The sequence below is a fragment of the Castanea sativa genome, chromosome 9 (genome assembly GCF_040712315.1).
Source record: "Castanea sativa cultivar Marrone di Chiusa Pesio chromosome 9, ASM4071231v1".
Taxonomy (NCBI): Eukaryota; Viridiplantae; Streptophyta; class Magnoliopsida; order Fagales; family Fagaceae; genus Castanea; species Castanea sativa.
The window spans coordinates 36,593,778-36,612,890 of record NC_134021.1 but is presented as its reverse complement, the minus strand read 5'-3'; the positions used below and the strand labels follow the sequence as shown (position 1 = coordinate 36,612,890).

General features: G+C 32.6%; 2 protein-coding genes across 2 annotated transcripts; both read right to left on the bottom strand.

Moving 5' to 3' along the window:
* Positions 1-5,973: 5,973 nt before the first annotated feature.
* Positions 5,974-6,623, bottom strand: LOC142609144 (uncharacterized). Its single transcript, XM_075780763.1, has 2 exons — positions 6,525-6,623; positions 5,974-6,465 (listed from the first exon to the last, which is right to left on the bottom strand). The coding sequence occupies exons 1-2, from the start codon at positions 6,621-6,623 to the stop codon at positions 5,974-5,976; spliced, it is 591 nt and encodes a 196-aa protein (XP_075636878.1).
* Positions 6,624-11,546: 4,923 nt separating this feature from the next.
* Positions 11,547-14,531, bottom strand: LOC142611231 (UPF0481 protein At3g47200-like). Its single transcript, XM_075783281.1, has 2 exons — positions 14,269-14,531; positions 11,547-13,053 (listed from the first exon to the last, which is right to left on the bottom strand). Exons 1-2 carry the CDS (start codon positions 14,485-14,487, stop codon positions 11,848-11,850), a joined length of 1,425 nt encoding a protein of 474 aa, XP_075639396.1. The 5' UTR covers positions 14,488-14,531; the 3' UTR covers positions 11,547-11,847.
* Between the last annotated feature and the right edge of the window lie 4,582 nt (positions 14,532-19,113).

Below are 19,113 nucleotides of genomic sequence, written 5' to 3'. Positions count from 1 at the left end.
AATCAAAGGACAGCCATGAGAAAAACAATGGACTTATAGCTCCAGAAACCTCCAAGGCTTGTATTTTTTTTTTTTAATGCGAGACAGCTTAGACAAGACTTGAGTATGACTATTCAAACTTTAGGAGTGACACACGCTAACATTTTTTAATTTTTGAAAGGCACACTAACGTTATATTTTTTTAACATGCATTTGCAAACTAAAAATATGTATGAAAATACGTGCGGGTAAAAAAAAAGTGTAATGTTGTTTAAAAACTGAAAACATGTGTTTGAATGGGTGTACAAAACAGAGCCTGAGATTGAGAGGGAAACTTTACTATTTGTTCGGTGGGATAAGGGGTTGGAAGAAAATGAATGTGATTGAGCTGAGTGATTGAGTGAGTTGAGTCTGAGAGCAAAAGTCTAAAAAAGAGAAAAAGAGATAAGTTAGAGTCTAAATCAGTTAGGGTACGTGTGTGGTTGAGAGTAAAAAAGAAAAAAAAAAAAAAATCTTATACAGTGACTTAAACACTAACAAAATACGGCATTGTTTTTCTTTTCTTTTTCTTTTTTTGGGACGAAAATGGTAGAAATATATTAATCAAAAGGAAACAAACAAAAGAAAAAAGCAAAAAAAACAAAACATAGCCCGGCCTAGGAGCTTTACAAGCAAAGGACGACCATGAGAAAAACAATGGACCTATAGCTCCAAATACCTCCAAGGCTTCTTCTTTTTTTCTTTTTTCTTTTTAAATGCAAGACAGCTTAGACAAGACTTGAGTGAGACTATTCAGACTTTAGGATTGACACACGCTTACATTTTTTAATTTTTGAAAGGCACACTAACGTTATATTTCTTTGACTTCGCACGCGGGTGAGATTGTGAGAAACTGAGCCTACTGAGAGTCACAGTGTCACATGGCGTTCTTAGCACACCATATATTAAAAAAAACTAAAATTATATATATATATTAAACATATTCGGTGCGGTTCGGCTCTCGGCGGGGTGCATATCTCGACGCCGATGGCCACACTGGTCCGACGTCGATACTGAAGAGATGTCGCCGACTACCATGCCAGAAACCTTCAGTGGAGCCTTGAGGGGGGCAGATCGGTGCGGTCAAACCGGTTTTAGTCAGTGTCGGTGGATCAACGAATAGGCCTAGCCTACGCCATTGAGAAATTTGAAGTAAAGATAGAGAAATTTTATAATAAGATTGATAACTATTTTTTTTGGGCCCAAATCCTACAAAATTGAAAGCTAAGGCATTTGTAACAGAAATTAGTCCAAATTTTGTAAAATCGATTATTTTTATTTAAGAAATTGAATTTAATTGGATCAATCAGGCCCAATTTTTTTAAAATAAGTTTTATTCCAAAATTTCCCTTAGCGGGGTGGCAATAGCAATAGCCGGAATACCCTATTTTTGTCTTCCACTCAATGAAAGACCCAAAGCCCACTTCTAGAGGCCCAAAGTACTAAATTGGTGGCTACCATACCAAGTGTATTGCCCAACTAGCTTTACTCTTTTGAGCAAATTTTGGGCTTCGGTTTGATTTGGAAAGAGAATGAATTTATCAAATCTTCGAAGAAAGCATCAAGTCTCCAAAAAGAGAATATACCTGTGAAGGAAAATATGCATATGCCTACAAATTAAAAAGCATACTCATGATGTTCTCTATCTATCAAGTAACTCTTCTGAAGATATCTTATAGACCCCTGCAAAATTCAATCAAGCATATCAGTGCTCATGAGCAAAAATAAATAAAGAATTTCAAAGATTTAAATGTCAACATGAGAAAGCAAACAACAGATGAGAGTAGCTCAAGAAAGAGACGATAACAAAGAGAACATGAAAAATGACAAAAATATATATATGCAAATGATAGTCCCACCATAATGCTTTAACAAGATAGCACCCCTCTTGGCAGGAAATCCCTATTCGAATTCCCAGTTTGTGCTTAAACAAAGCAACCAAACTAGAACCATTACCTACCTCTCCAAGTTGGCATACAAGTAAGAAAAAACTGACATGTTTTTTTGCCATTAATCGATGATACTATTACTTTTACCCCCACTCGAGGAAGATTAAATGGTAGTCCAATGAGCACCAATCCCAAGCATCAAATCCCTAGGGGAAGCAGAACCTTTCCAATATCTAAACTACCAAGATAAAAAAGTGCCATTGCATTTACAGAAAATCAAATCCCAAGAAGAGGCAAAAAGTTGAACTATTTCCCAAATTGATGTTATAAAACCATCTTCAACAATCCGTTTACACCCAATATGCAACAAATGATCCACTTAAGACCCATCAAACAACAAACTCACTTAGTGGTTACTTCACATAGTACCCTTGATTTCTAGTTCCAACCAAGCATTAGCAAGCTTTATATATTATCAATCCAAGATGATGAATCCCACGCTAAGCTTCAAGTTGCACTAGCTACAAAAATTTTAGTTCTTGCAGTTTCAACTAATTTCATCCACATCTATGCTCTATTGGTGATTACCGATTAGTAATGCGGCTTAACAGCAGCCTCACATCCGCTTCCCTCATCTATGCAACATTCTTTAAATTGTTGTGTGTGTGAACATAATCAGATTCTTGTAACATATCTCAGCTCCTTTCTTCAAAGCTTCTTTGAGTGCTATGATTCTTGAAGCTTGCTACCAAATACTCTGGTATAGCATCCTGCAAATAATTTGTTTCCCAATCAGTCTTGCAGAAAATCTTTTCCCCTTTTGTTTGCCTGTTTCTCCCTTTTGCCCTCCACCAACAATAGGATTTCTCATTTGGGTAAGTAATCTTCCACATTTGCACTTGACCATTCTCCATTTGTAGTCTTGAATTTGTTTGAGCATGCTTATACCAGTATAACTCTAGAAAGATTGGAAGAAAGATGTTGGGGTCCCATTTGGTCCCATCTGCATTTTGGGCCCATATAATCTCTGCTTTCCTTAGAAAATCCTCCAAGTCCTCACTGAATTTCCTTTCTAACAACACGTTATCCACCGAGCTAATATTGGATTGAATGAATTTGAGTTTTTCCTTTTCAGCTTCTACTCCAAACTCAAACACTTCTCTGTTCCTAGTACCAATTTCCGCCTAATTGCATGTATCTTTTTTACTGGTATAAAGGCATTTAAGCAACTCACACTTCACTCCCAAGCTTTCCTAATCAGTTCCTCACATTCAAAGTGGGTCAGCCATTATTGTTTTCGTTCCCAAAAGGGGGGTCTTCTCTCTTATTTACTAGTTATCAAGCTGTCAAAGGTCTGAATAGCAGTAATGAAGAGTAGAGCTCTACTACTCAAGCTTAGCAAGCCATCAAAGTGAAGAAGAAGAAGAAAGATACTAGCAGAGATGCAAAGCAGAGCAAGAAAGTCATTTCAGTTAAAAACGACAAGTAGTTTAGATGTGTAAATGTAAAGCAACAAGTAGTTTTAGCAGTGTAAGATTTTGTTATGCACACGTGTTAAGTGCAGTTAGAATAGGATTTCTTATTCTGTTTTTCAGTTAGTTGGTTAGACACTAGAATCTTCTTTTTCCCAGCTATAAATAGCTAGATGTAATTAGTTTCTAATTAATGAAATCATTCTCTCAATCATTCAAATTTCATATGGTATCGAGCAGAAAATTGCTTTCGCTTAGAGTTCTTCATTTTCCCTCTTTCTTGTTCTTCAATTTCTAGATTTTTCAATTCCAAAGCTTCTGAAGCTTCTTCAATGTCTTCCACTGATTCCTTTGCTTCTGCTTCCTTAAGCACCATTGATGTATCTTATCCTTTCTTTCTTCACCACGCCAAAAATCCAGGCACAATTTTGATTTCACAGCCTTTGATTGGAAATGAAAATTAATATCATTCTTCATCTTTTCCTTTATCTTCCTCTTTTTTTGTCTCTTCTTATTCACACCCTCTTACTATAAATTTGTCACTATCTCTTTCATTCTATGTATAGTTTTCCTTTACAAAAAAATGTTCTCTCTCTCTCTCTCTCTCTCTCTCTCTCTCTCACGCACACAAAATTTTTGATTGGATTTTTATTTTTTTATTTTTCTTGCATCTTTGCTTTAAGTTGATAATTTTTTATATTCTTTAATCTAATTTAGGTTCATGCGATTCAATTTTGTTTTTTGTTTTTTTTTGTTTTGTTTTGTTTTTGTTTTTTTTTTTTTTTTTTTTCTCTTTGATTGTTAAATGTTATCATATATTATGTTATAAAGGATTAAATATAAAAATAGCATGATTTGGATAATTTAATTTGGTAGTTATTGTAATTTGAAAGTATGATTTTTATAGCGCTCAATTTAGATGTTAAACTATAAGACTTTAATCATTTTTGTTTATTTTTTAATCATTTGTAGTGGACAAAGTACTCTTAATAATTGTATTAGAAGTACTCTATAATGTCATTTATTTAGAGAAAAGTAAAAGTTGACTAAACAAAAATGATTGGATAAGAGACAAATTTTATCTTTCGCAATTTTACTTTAATTACTATTATTTTATAACAATGCATATAATATGTTTTGCTAATAATATGTTTTGGGTGGACGAAATTACAACTTTTGCAAAGAAAATAACCTTAGTAGATTATAAACAACAAATTGTTTTTCTAATTGGTCTAATTAATCATAGTTAAGTTTTATTAATTTTTTCAGTTACTTTTTTCAGTGTTTTGGATTGTAGGCAAAAAAAAAAAGTTTGAGAAAGTTTGTTTAAAACTAAAAGAATAGTTTCCAAATTTTATATTTTTTTTAATGATTCACAAAATGTTATAAATAACTTTTATTAAAAAATAAATATTTTCTTTAACTAGCCTTTTGAATTTCTAAGAAAAATTGTATTTTTTTTCATTTTAGTACGACAAAAATTATTAAATTTATGATTTATGATTATTCTTATATTACATTTATGAGTATTCTTATAATAAATAAAAATATAATTACAAAATACATTACTCTTTATTAAATTAGTTTCAATTGTATAAAAAAATTAATAAAACTACCATAAAAATAATTATGTTGAGCAGGTTCACGGTTAGTTTTAATAAAAGCTGCTACCATTGCTATGTTTCTTTCCGCTTACAAAATATAGACTTCTAACTAAATCTTTAGAGGATGTGTGATCAAACTTCACAGGTTAATCCGCCATCTAGGAAGTAGACTTGTGTGTAACCACAGGCGTCCTGGCCATCAGTGAGAAGCCAATATCTCCCTTTTACTTGACTGGTCCTTATTGTGATTCCTCTTTTTCTTGAACATCCATCACCCACAGATGCAATAGAGGGGTGATCTAGTTCCAAGTACCATTGTAAAATTTCAAATATACATTTTTCCTTAAGATTTAAAGAAACAAAACTAGTGAGACACTATTAATGTCGCTCAATTCTAAGACTTCAGCTCTAAATTTTAGACATAGAACCTGACAAATATACTTGAGTTGGGAAAATAATTTTATTTATAAAGCTTTTTAACCCTTTTATATTAGCTCATCCTTCGATCTGTATTAGAAACCCATCATATCTGTCTTCAATGACAAAGCATTACCATTTGTCAAAATCATTAGTAGTCTCCATACAAATCTTCAGCAATCATTAGTAGTCTCAATGACAAAAGAAATTTGTTTGAAGTAAAGTAAATGCAAAGAAGCAAGAAGATGATTTCGCAAATTCAGTAGAATAAAATGTATTCCTGAAATTGTAGCCAGGCTCTCTTGGCTGACATTTGAAAATTCTACTAAAAAAAAAAAAATAACAAACACTTTAAGTTTCTTCCATACAAAAATTTCCTCTAATGAAAACCCATTAGCCAAACTCACTTGACCAACCGACAGTGGCAAAAAGATTAGACAAATCCCAAAAAATAAAATCCTTTCGACAATACTACAAAATCTCCTGCCTAATAAAAACCCTAATAGCCAAAAAAAAAAATCCCATGAGCAATTCAACAAAATCTCTTCTTTACAGAAAACCCAAACAGCCAAATCACTTAATGAACAAAGAGGGACGATGATGATATTTCCTTTGCAAGGCAATCCTGTTGATAGCAGCAAGATCTTTCACCTCTCTGCAATTTTCAAACTCTTTTCTTGCCTTCTTCATCAAGTTTCCCTTCTTTATGTTACAGATCTCATCACATCCCCTCTTTCTTGTGATGGGTTTCACCACCTCGCAAACCTTGAGTTTCCTACTCTGTTTCCTCTCATTCTCTTTCTTGTAAAGTTGCTTTACTCGATCAATCGCTTTTTTCTCAGCCTCAGCCACTTCCTTCAGTTTAGCTTCATACAATGTCACCCACTTGAATGAAACCTTCTTTTCCCTCATCCTTTGAACCACAACATCAGCCTTTGAAACCCCAAATTCCCTTTCGTAGAATTTCTTCCACAACTGGTCAGTTACAAGGCTCAGATCTCTCACTTTGGATTTGCAAAACTTCTCCACATACATCAACTGATCAACATTGCAGTGTGGCAAAACCTTCTCAAGAATCGAAACATCACAAGCGCAAGAGCCTCGAGACGGCGCGTGTCGCCCACACGCCCAGCTTGCGTTAGTGTGTCTATCATCTTCTCGATCTCAAGTAAACCAGACCCAGACACAGACCCATCTTCAATTTCATTGCCCTTTTCCACCATTATTTCCGCAGCAAACTTTTGATTCTCGGACATCCTTTGATTACTATCTGATCAAGATGATCAGAACTTTCACCACTAGAAATCGTAAACGCGTTTGTAAAAGCAGAGCAGAGTTATACAGAGAGCAAAATTCTAAACAGAGCAGTCTTCTTAAGCGGGTCATATTTATAATAGATACATATATCACCGACTTGGTTTCCAACGGTCGAAAATACATAATGGGCTTAGCTAATAATTTGAAATTTGAAATTGAAGCCCAATACGTGTGCTCTAGCTGTAACGCTCATGAATTGGAGCCTCTGAGCCAGTTCTGATTGGGTTCTATGGCCCAATACAGTCAATAGCCCACGTGGTTTCAATTTTCAAATTTACATAATAAAGTGCCCGTTTGTTTCAACGTTTTGAGCCCAAAAAGTCACTTCTTCAAAAAGTCAACCCTTTATATGCATTTGGTTCAGCACAAAATGCAACTTTTTGAAAAAAGTTGCGTTTTATATTTGTAAAGAAACGCGCATATCTTAAAAGGAGTTCAGAGCTCTATTTTGGAAAAAGCCCATGCGCGTTTGAATCTATCCGTTGGACTCACAGGGCAATTACCAAATTACCCTTTCACACCATTCCTCATTCCTCTCATTTCTCTGCTCTGCCCTCTGCCCTCTCAATAACAAATTTTCAAATTCAAACACAAAAAAATCTATAACAAATTCCCAAATCAGCTAAAGAAAATAAAAAATCAATCCCTTGCAAATTAGGATTCCTTAAAATGCAAAAAAAAAAAAAAAAAAAAGAATATAGCAAAATCAGAAGAGATCAAGCAGCAGAATCACAGAGGAAGAAGAAGAAAAAAGAAAAAGAAAGAGCTTTGCGGAATGAAACTGGAATGTTCTGGAGGAAGATCAAGCACAGCAGAATCACGCAGCAAAGATCAAGCACAATAGAATCACGCGGTCGGAGAATTTTTTGTCGACATTGACGGAGAGATCGAAGTGCATGAGTGATGGAGGGAGGTGCTGTACCACCACCTTCGTCTTCTCCGATGGCTCTTTCATCGATTTCGTCCCCAAATCTCTCTCGCTTTCTCTGTGTTTTCTTTTTTCTCTATGTGTGTGTGTTTGTGTTTTGGTTGCTTTCTCTGTGTATTTTGGGTGAGGACGAAGACCTGAAGAAGAGAAGAGACAAGAGAGTGACTAATGAGTGGAGGAAAAGAAAAGAAAAGATATTTGATGGGAATGGGGGAAGAAACGGGTGGATGAGAAAAAAGGGCAGAATTTTTTTTTTTTGCCTCCTGGAGTGGGACACATGGAGATGGAAATTTACTTTTAAAAAAATTACAATTGTGTTAAAACACAACAAATTTTCATAATAGTTGAGGTATCAAATATTTCATATGTCAAAATAAAATAAAATAAAATAATAAAATATTAGACTAGGATTGACCACAACAAAAAATAAAGGGTATTGTAAAAATATTGTGACATTTTATTATATCTCTAAACTTTTTAAATTAGCACTATTTTTTTAGAAAAAAAATAGTGCTATTGATAGAATATTTTTATAACAATTTCATTATAAAGTTTACCTAGTAAGTTGTTATTGGTTCTCATCTAGACCTACTAGTGACATTATTTTTTTTTTCCTACCATTAACAACTTGTCATATTAACTTTATTGTGAATTTTTTGTGAAAATATTGTGTCCATAACTTGCATTAAGAGAGGTAATTAAAACAAAAAATTCTCTTTTTATATATCTTGTCCTTTTTGGTAATTTATAACTCAAATTGCCACTTTTAAATGCTAGCCAAATACTAAACTTTTTCAAAAAGCACTCTTTCATTATGCACTTTTTGAAAACTCCACTTTTTCATTATGTACTTTTTCCGAAAGCCCAACCAAACTCACCCAAAGACTAAAGAGTAATGAGTTATACTAGGAGTATTACAACTTTTAACATAATTTTATCACAGTTTGTCCACATGACGAGTTTTGAGTGGTGGAGTTATAGATCCACATAGATCCACAATTTTTATTTTACCACTCACAATTTACCATACAGGCAAATTGTTTTAAAAATTGTGATTTTAGCAATTTTGTTACATAAATTTCCAAGTGACCTAATATCCCATTATTAGATTACTTTTTGTATGTAAAATATGAAATTAAATTAAATAAAATCGAAAATTAACTAAATATATGGAGTTTTTGAAATAAAATATAACATGTTAAGTAAAAAAGTTTAAGTAAATTGTAAAAAGAAAATATCTAAACCTAAGAAATACTACACAATGATAATAGTAGATTCAATATTGAAAATATATTCATATTTAATAATTTCACCTCTACTTAGGGGGTAATGTCATAAGTATTTTCATGTATAATATAGAATGTGTCATAAAATTTAGTATACAGCGGAAAAGGGTAAAAATTAAATTTTATATTTATAATTTTTCTATAGATAGATTAAATATCACCTTAAAATTCAAATTAAAGATGATGAGAGTTTTTGTTTTCTAAAAAATTATATTCAGAATGAAAAGTAAAAAAAGAAGAAGAAGAAAATGAGTCAACTTGACCCAACCTATCATTCTACTGGCCAAGTACGGGTTGACACATTTTTTTATGAATTTATATCAGGTTGATCCTTTTATTTTAATAATCATCTATTTGTGCCTATTTTTCTAATTCTATGCTCAAGCGGGTCAATATGTCCAAGTACAATTTTAATAGGTTTACTTATTTCCCATTTTCAATTATTTATTTATTTATTTTGTAAAGCTAACCAATGGAATATAACAACCTTGTCTAAATATTGAGGAGGCAACAGGACCACTTCAAAGAGTTTTTAGTGTGTAGAACGTTTGTCAAATTACAATAATAAAGTGTTTGAATTGTTGTTCCCATTTGAAAACCAATAGATCAAGAGTTTTAATACGTTTTTTTTTTTTTTTGAGCAGTGAGTTCTAATACGTTAAAAATGATAAAAGATGGCATATTGAATTTATTAAGTGTTATTTTATTACGTCCATTTATTATTGAACAATGCATTTAATTAAAAAAAAAAACTACAATACTTAAAGCTCGAAATTCCAGCTTAGAAATTAGAATAAGTTTCTGAAGCCTTTTGTGGTAATTTACGCTGAGGATTTTTTATGTGTCCTTAAAGTTTTTAAGTCTCTCATAACAATATACTATAGGGACAGTAACGCAGGAGAATGTCTTATAGCTAGATGAATTATGCAACGCATGCTTTTCTAAAGCATGCTATTTGGTGATCAACTATCCTTTTTTTTTTTTTTTTTAATTTTTAATTTTTAATTTTTAATTTTTAATACTACTTGGCAGCTACGTCAGCATCAGTGTATTATTATTTTTATTTCTATTTGTCACCGTACACTTTTTCCACCGGAATGGCATAAACCATTTATTTATTTTGGCATAAACCTTTTTGACCCATGAATAAACGATCATCTGACATATATTTGTATGGGGATTATAATATTTAGTTTTGGGCATATCTATAAGATTCGGATAATGCTCGGCTTTAGTGCTTCGGAGCCACACGATTTGGAGACGTAGTAAAAATGGGATACTTGTTGGTAGAGGCAATGTCAGGGGTTACTCCTCCTCAAAAAATTAATGAGTACCATATGTAAAACCCCTTAATTGCTTTGCCTCCTGAGAAAAATCCGAAAAACAATCCTACACAAGAATAAAAAACTTTGACACCAAAAAAAAAAATGGAAAAGTTAGACGTGGTGGAAGCATTCATGACACTTTTTAACCAAAACTAACATCACAATTGTTTAAAACAAAAAGGCTAGTGTTTATATTGCATACATTTGTGCAAATACACATTGCCCAAATACATCATATGTAACAGTTTTTCACTTAAAAAAACTTTTAATTATCTTCTCCCAAGATTTAGCATGTCACTATTTACCACACTTTGAAAGTTTATCCCAAAAGTTTGCCCTTTTTTTCTTGGCACAGTATTTTTGAGATTTTAATATTTATTGGGGGTTATTTTAGATATTACATTATAGAATATTTTAGAAATCAAATTGGGTCCATGACAAAGAAAATGGGGTGGTCGTATACCTTTCGTGTAGGTCACTACTTATGTGACAAAGAATTTCACTACCTTGAGACGATTAGAGTTACTATTATTGTTTATTGGGACTTCCCTTCAAAACTCATAACACTTTCTCTTTCCAACCTTCTAGGATTAGGCAATAAAAGATTCCATTAGAATTTAAATGATAATTTAATGGCAAGGGAGTATTTGTTAGTTTCCAATACTTAGGGGGGACCAGGGGGGGGGGGGGGGAGAATTGCTCAATTTTAAAATTTAATGAGCGAATTGTGAACTATCCAATAGAGAAAATACTTTTTCCCTTTTTATTATATTAATTCTAGTGTAACATATTATTAATGTTCTGTTGAGCATGCAATTGAAGCTACAAGAATCAACTGAATTACTTATAGGAGAGTGGAAAATAGATAAGGAATATTAATATTTTAAAGAAAATTTTCCAAGTGTACTAGGGTTAGCATTTAACAACATGGCTCCCTTACCAATTTTTTTTTTGTATTTTTTCTTTTTGTTTTTGTTTTTATCAACACCTGATTTTAAAGAGTTCAGAGTTTTCAGACAGTAAATAGAACCACAATTATTTGTGTTGGTTAGGAAGACCACATGTAGGATTGAGTAAATTCTCCAACAAATGGATGGTAACAACTTGTGAATGATTTCACCCTATTTTCGTCCATGGTAACAACTTGACATATAAATTCATACCCAAGCATACACCTTATATGAAACTTCATGCTTTAACAGTTTAACTACAAAACTAAATCATAGAATAGGGTAATATGTTGTATCAATTATTCATCTTCAAATTTTATTACATAATAACACGCTCAATCCTCCTCACACATAAAATTCTGGCAGATAAATATCATGTTTTTATCTCAAACACACATTACATCAAATTAAGAATCAAGTGCATTGTTCACACTGACTTATTTAAACGAACATGGGAGTTGGACAAAAAGAAAGTAAACAAACGGAATGACATAGCCATATAGGATGTTCCAGAGGCAGAGAGGCCTATGTGAAATCCTGACAGGTACAGAACTCTTACAGGTACTTTTATTGAACAACAATCTGAAAAGACATAGAATCAGTGTGGTTATGGTTATTTATATTAGGGGCGGTGTTTCTTTTTACTTTTTATAATATGCCAAGACAGAGTACACCGTTTGTACGACAGTGAGACCAAGTACAAAGAATGCGGCAAGGAAAGCAATGACCGTCCAGGGGCTACTGAAATGTGTATGAAGGACTTGAGATATCCAGGTCATTGACTTCTTGTCGAAGTACTTTTGGATATCAAGTTTGACTTTGTTATATATTACGGGGCTAGGCACCAAGTCGGTGCCTATCTCATTGAAGACCTGAGCCACTTCTTCGTCGCTCCCGAGGAGGTTGCGGAGTATGCCTGCTTTCCTGAGGTCAATAACGTCTTTGGGATCATCAATAAGTGAATCAAGGAAGGATATGTAAGAGGTGATCCCAAAGTCATTTTCGAAATCAGGACACATCTCGTAGGCTATCAAGTTGAAGAACTTAGGCCCAGTTGAGTCATCCACTGTTATTCGAGGAAGCTGAAGGATTCCAGGGTAGAAATTCCATTTTTTGGTGAATTGTATCTCTCCCAAGCAACGACTTGGGCTGGACTTCAAATGGATTCCTGCCTCTCTAAGCTCCTGCACATTACGAAATGAATGCCAATCTCCCTTGCCAGTTTCTTTATTCTGAGCAGTTTTGTCTTTGACGCCATCAAGGCCTAGAAGTCTTTTCCGCAGAAGATCAAGAAGATGGACGGCATTTTCATCATTTGGGGGTTGTGTATCTTCATCTAGCATGCTGTGCATATTGATGAAATTTTGGATCGATTCCCTCAAGTTTTCCTCCTTTTTACTATTTTCCTCCTTTTTAATATTTTTCATTAAATAGTCGAGGAGTTGATAAGGAAGTTGATTCTCCAACAAGAACAAATCTTGTTCCACAAAGGCCACTTGATCGTTTTTAATTTTGAAATCTTTGACCTTCTCATGATGAGCAACCAAGTCTATGAACTGCAATGTTGCACAGCCGTCCACAAACAACATCCAAGCAAGGTCCTCATCACTATATTTCTGTGTCACTTTCTTATCATAGTACTTCCTCAGTTCTTTGATATTATCCTCAATAATGCCATACAATTCTTCAACAGTCCTGCCGGTTTTTCCAATGAATTTGTCTGCCAACATAAGCTTGTACTCCTCTGTTAGCTGATATGGAGGCTTACCATGATGGATAGGACCGAGTGATACCACTCTCGGCTCACAGTACTTTCGGTAATGCTTGTGACCTCGCAGCATTAAAACCTGATGGTTCCGCAATTTATAAATTAACATAATCAATAACAGGAACAAAATATAATAAATTGACAATAAATAATATGTTTTTTCAACGCATTGAAATGCTATATATAAAATAATTTATAATAATAAGATAAAAGTATCGTGTGCATATAGCTAGTTTGACAAAGTACTATGAATATCTTGGTCTTTTTTGGCTTTCACATCACAGATTAAATATTTATCATATGTCTCAAGACTCAACCAATGTAACAAGTATAGTGACTTATTAATCTTAGCATACAACATCCACTAAAGAAGTAATTTGTTGCCCACAATATGTCTTTCCTTGAAAAATCTTGGTTAAAACCTTTGTGTTCTATGCAGCCAAATGAATAGATTAATTCAACAAGTTTATTATCAATTCCATACATTGGCAAATCTATTAACCACAATATCAAAATATTAAATCTAAGGCAACAATAACAATAATAATAATAAAATTAGTAAAAGCACAAACAAATTTAATAATAAAGCAGAAAATCAATGAAAACATCTTTAGTGGAAAAACAATTTAAGACCAAATCCCTTAGAAAATCTACTATTAAAAAACGGTTACAACTGTCGACTTGCGAAAATTTGTATAACTAGACTGTTAATTTTAATCTCTGCAAATGCTTCATTGGCCTTCTTACCACACAGGCCCCAAGACCCTCTAGAATCATTCAATGGTGATTTCCTTCATGAACTCCTTATCTACACAAACTAGAATCTCTAGCACACTCCAATGAACCTTATTGAATATTTGCTGCAGTGATGAACTCACTGTGGTTTCAAAGAAAGGTTTAAGGCACAAGGTATTATCATCGATCATCACACATTTCTATTTCTTGTTTTTGCTCTCAGCACAAGGAAGTTTATCCCATCATACCCAAGCATACACCTTATATGTAAATCCAAGTTTATCCGTGGACAGCCCTACTATGTATATACACATCGTAAAAAGCGTATAGAATTTTTTTATATATAGTTAAAATACTTAGTTACAAATAAGGAATTAAATCACTAGAGAATGGAAAACTAAATCATAACTAGTGGAAATAAATATTTTGTAACAACTATTCTGACTTAATGGGATATGAAATGAATAGCCGAATAGGACTTTTTTTTTTTTGAGAAACACGAATAGCACTAAATTAATAAAAGGACTATTTTACTTTTATTATAATGCATTAACACAACCTGTCGTATCTTTGGTGTTGTTCCTAGTTGCACTTTGGCTTCCGCCTCCTTTAATTTCTTAAACTTCTCTTCCTTGGAACTGGTACTGCCTCTCTCTTGGATTGTAATATTCAGCTTATGGGTTTCTTCAGCGACAATGACAGGTTGATCATTGTCTCTGCTTGATTCACCAGCTTCTTTTCTCGAATGGAACTCCTCCACGGAAATTAAGTGCTGCATTCCGGCCTTGGTGAGTGTTTACAAAAACAAGGTAACTTATTGGTATGATTAACCTATTGATCAAATACTAAGCTTTATATAGGCCAAGTTAACATGGAAACGTTAGCTTGAAGCATTTGGTCTTAACATTATTCATATACCAAGTCTGGAATCAAATGCACACACTTTTGTGCACTAATAACTTCTATAACGACTCAAGTTTGTTGAAGCTGTGCATGAGAACGAAAAAAGCTATTTTCTCACCTTTTACAAAACGAGCTTGTTATTTGATTTACGAATTTGAAATTGTGCACTTTTCTAATAAACTAACATTTTGTCTAGAGAGTCGTACATTTTGCCACAACTTACACATATATCAACATAAAATTGGATTATAACACTTACATATGGGTTTCATCATTGGTAGCCAGGTGAAAAGTATCTACTCTATGTCAGAATATTTTTGTGAATGTCCATCCAATCACCACTTAATGCTTGTGCAAGTTATGACAAAGTGTGTATCCTTAAACTTTTTCATAAACTAATAGTTGTACTTTCATTTTTATACAGCCGGCTAGTTGTTATTAATATTTGATATACATACACTTTTATTTGTAGTTATGTTTCCTCCTCTGGACCAGTGGCTAAGGGACCAAGTGGCCATGCCCCACTAATGTGCATACAATTTATAAAATAAAGTACACTCATATTTGCACATTTAGTTTCACTTTTATGTTATTTCGTGACTAATTATGAATTATCTTTGTTTTATAGGTAAAAAAAAGCTTTACATGCTAATGGGTTTTATCTAAGGGATATGGATTATGGATAGACTCTAACTTAAGTGGGTTGAACCTAACTCAAACTTAGAGACCTACAAGATGTGGAGAAGCCTCATCAATTAAGAAAAGAAGCCAATTGGAGAAAAATATTTTTAAAAAAATCAAAATTTGAAATCAGCCACAACTAAGCTGACTTTTTTTTATTTTTTATTTTTTATGAGAAAAAAAATTAGGCATAGTATGTGAAGTTCCTTGATTAAATTCAAACACATGATCGCATTGACAAATAAAATACAATGAAAGTTGTCTTTTATCTTTACTAAGGATAATTAATTCCATGCAAGTAATTTTACCAAGAATTTGGATGTTTTGCTATTTTTTATCCATATTTTAATTTAACTTTTATAATTTAAGCATGTGCAAATTAAGAACTATTAATACTTTATTTAAAATAAAGATGTCGCAATTTAGAAAACATAACACCTATGGATATACACTTTGTGAAACTTCATTTTTCTAAGAACATCTTAAGGATCTTCAAGGACAAGTTTTATTGTAAATAATTTAGTTGTTTACATAAAGAAAATTGTTAAACACTTTATATACATATTTGATACTCTATTTTTTTGATAAATTTAATAGTTATGATGGGGGGATAAACTTGGATCATAGACATTTCAATTCAAAATGCCAAGAGGTGCCAATTGAGCTACAAAACTCTTAACATGTATATTGATACTTGATTATTTTAATTCTCTAAAAGAGTGTTAATTACAAGTTTAATTGGAGATATTTAATTTAGTAATTTTTTAAATTTTTATTTCCTTTTATGCCTACTTAGTACCATCATAATAATTGATTAACAATACATCTTAGCACATATTTATTAAGATTGATAAACGCTTTTTGTTCAACATCTGTTGATTTGTAAAATATTTCATTTATATCTTGAACTATCTCCATACTTTTTATTCTATATATATATATATATTATATAAAGAAATAAAAATATATAATCCATCACATTTTAATTTGAGTCCTTATATGATAAATTTTTTCCTCCACAGTCCACACCACTACTACCAACGGGCATGGTTTACAGCAGCATTTCCTAAAGAAAGGAGACAGCATGTTACACTTTTGTCATTATTAAGTTTGGCATAAGCTCTTTTACAATAAAAGTTTTGTTCGATTGTACTTAAAATAGAAGTCACGGTTATCTTTTCTCAAAGAGAGGTAAAGGAACAGGATGCTGCTTCAGATTTCAGACACAGAAAGAACAAATGTAATACACGAGAGATCAACCGTGAAGCTGGTGGAATAATGAAAAATCATGTACAATATAATAAAATTTTGGTCTTAAAAATCATGGTCATGACCAAATACCCACATTGTCTTTATGCCAAATGGCTACCCTTCATTAAAGAACTTGATAAACTACATAATTCCAAATAATTTAGGTGATTTGAAATTAAATTCTGGATTGTAAAAAGAGTAAATATATAAAAATTTTAATCTTTTCATGCCACTCCCTCAATGTGGATACTATTAACTAAAAGTTGTAGAAACATCACATTCCACAACTTTTAACATAACTTTACCAGAACTTGCTCATCAAAAAAAAAAAAAAAAAACTTTACCACAACTTGTCTACACAACAAGTTTTAAGTGGTGAAGTTGTAAATCCACATGGATCCACCATTTTTACTATACTACGCATAGTTTGCCATGCAGATAAGTTGTTTTAAAAATCATGGTCTTAGCAAATTTGTTACATAGATTTCAAGTGACCCAATATCCTATTATTAGATCACTTGTTGTGTGTAAAATATGAAATTAAATTAAAATAAATCTAAAATTAACTAAATATATGGAGTTTTGAAAATAAAATATAACATGTTAAGCAAAAAAGTTTAAGTAAATTGTAAAAAGAAGATATCTAAACCTAAGAAATACTACACAATGATAATAGTAGATTCAATGTTGAAAATATTTTCATATTTAATAATTTCACCTCAACTTAGAGGGTAATGTCATAAGTTTTTTAATGTATAATATAGAATTGTGTCATAAAATTTAGTATACAACGCAAGAGGGCTAAACATTAAATTTTATATCTATAATTTTTCTATAGATAGATTAAATTTCACCTTAAAATTCAGATTGAAGATGATAAGAGCTTTTGTTTTACAAAAACAATTATATTCAGAATGAAAAGCAAAAAAGAAAAAGGGTAAACATGACCGAACATATCATTCTACTGTCCCAAGTACGAGTTGACACATTTTTTCACGAGTTTATATTCGTTCGATCCTTTTATTATAAAAATCTTCTATTTGTGCATTTTTTTTTTTAATTCTATGTTCAAGCAAGTTAACAAGTCCAAGTCCAATTTTAATAGGTTTACTTACTGCCCATTCTCAGTTTTTTTTTTGGGGGGGGGGGGGTTGTAAAGCTAACCAATGGAATTGAACAACCTTGTCTAAATATTGAGGAGGCAACAAGACCATTCTAAATGTCTTTTTTGTCATGTAAAAATTATATATATATCAATTAAACTAGTACAAAAATAATGTATGTAAACAGAGATTGGATAGTGGATACACCTAATATACCAGAAAGTCATTACCCATGGATAAAGATAAAGACCTTTTCGAGATTAAAAAATAAATGAATTTAATAATGGATTTGAAATTGTGATCTCCTATTGCTTTATCTTTCATAGCATGCAACCCATAATGAAGCCAAGCAATGCCCAAAGACTCCTCTCCCTCCCAAACCTGAAATTTCCACTTCAAAATAATTCCAAGGAGGAAAATGTTGTTATATTCGACGTGGATAATACCTTTACAATAATGCCTACAATTTCATCCCTTGTCGCTTTGGGGTGGCCTATGCCATTGAGAAATTTGAAGTAAAGATAGAAAAATTTTATTATAAGATTGATAACTATTTTTTTTTTGGGGCTCAAATCCTACAAAATTGAAAGCTAAGGCATTCGTAACAAAAATTAGTCCAAATTTTATAAAGTTGATTATTTTTATTTAAGAAATTGAATTTAATTGGATCTGTAGGGTCAATGGGCCCCGGGATATATGTTGGTTTGGTCCAAAGGTATTAATTGGGCTATCTAAAGGCCCAATCCGATGACATTGAATGGTCCGAGGATGTGTAAATGTCATCCCACGAAGCAATGCGAAAAGGTAAAGGACTGATATCATCTAAGAGAATGGTCCGAGGAGAGATATGTCCTCAGCTATCTAAAACCGAGGCAGAAGAAAGGCTGGTTGACCTCCGCAGACACTATTTTAGAAGATCCTATAGGTAAGGGTAAGCATGGTATACGTAGAAGATAAGAAGAAGGACAGTGGGATATTTTTAATAAAGTTGCTACTACCGCCACTATATTGAATGCTCTGTAACTGCTTCTCTGGCCGCATTAATAGGGAAATGAGGCTTGTGCATCAGGGTTCAGCCTTACAGCTGCCTTCAAAAACTTGAGGGGAGGGAGATGAGACAAGTCTCTAAATCAAGAATCTGATCCATGGGTGGGAGGTGATATAAAAGTAAGAGGAAGGTACTCAGAGAAAGGAGAGGGAAGAATAGAGAGATAACACTGTATACATCATCATCCTTAGTTGTAGTCTATCTTGAAAGAAATAAAATAAATTATTATCGGCTTGTGCCCGATGACAAATTTCTTTCATACAAACAATTCTTTATGTGTAATGTTGTGATTGAGTCCATCATTCTAGTTATCTAACATCATTAAAACTTATATTTCAAACCCACTCTCTACAAATTTTATTGTATTAGGTTTTTGGGCCTATTCCTTTCTCACTGTGGGTTTGAGTGCAAATTGTGT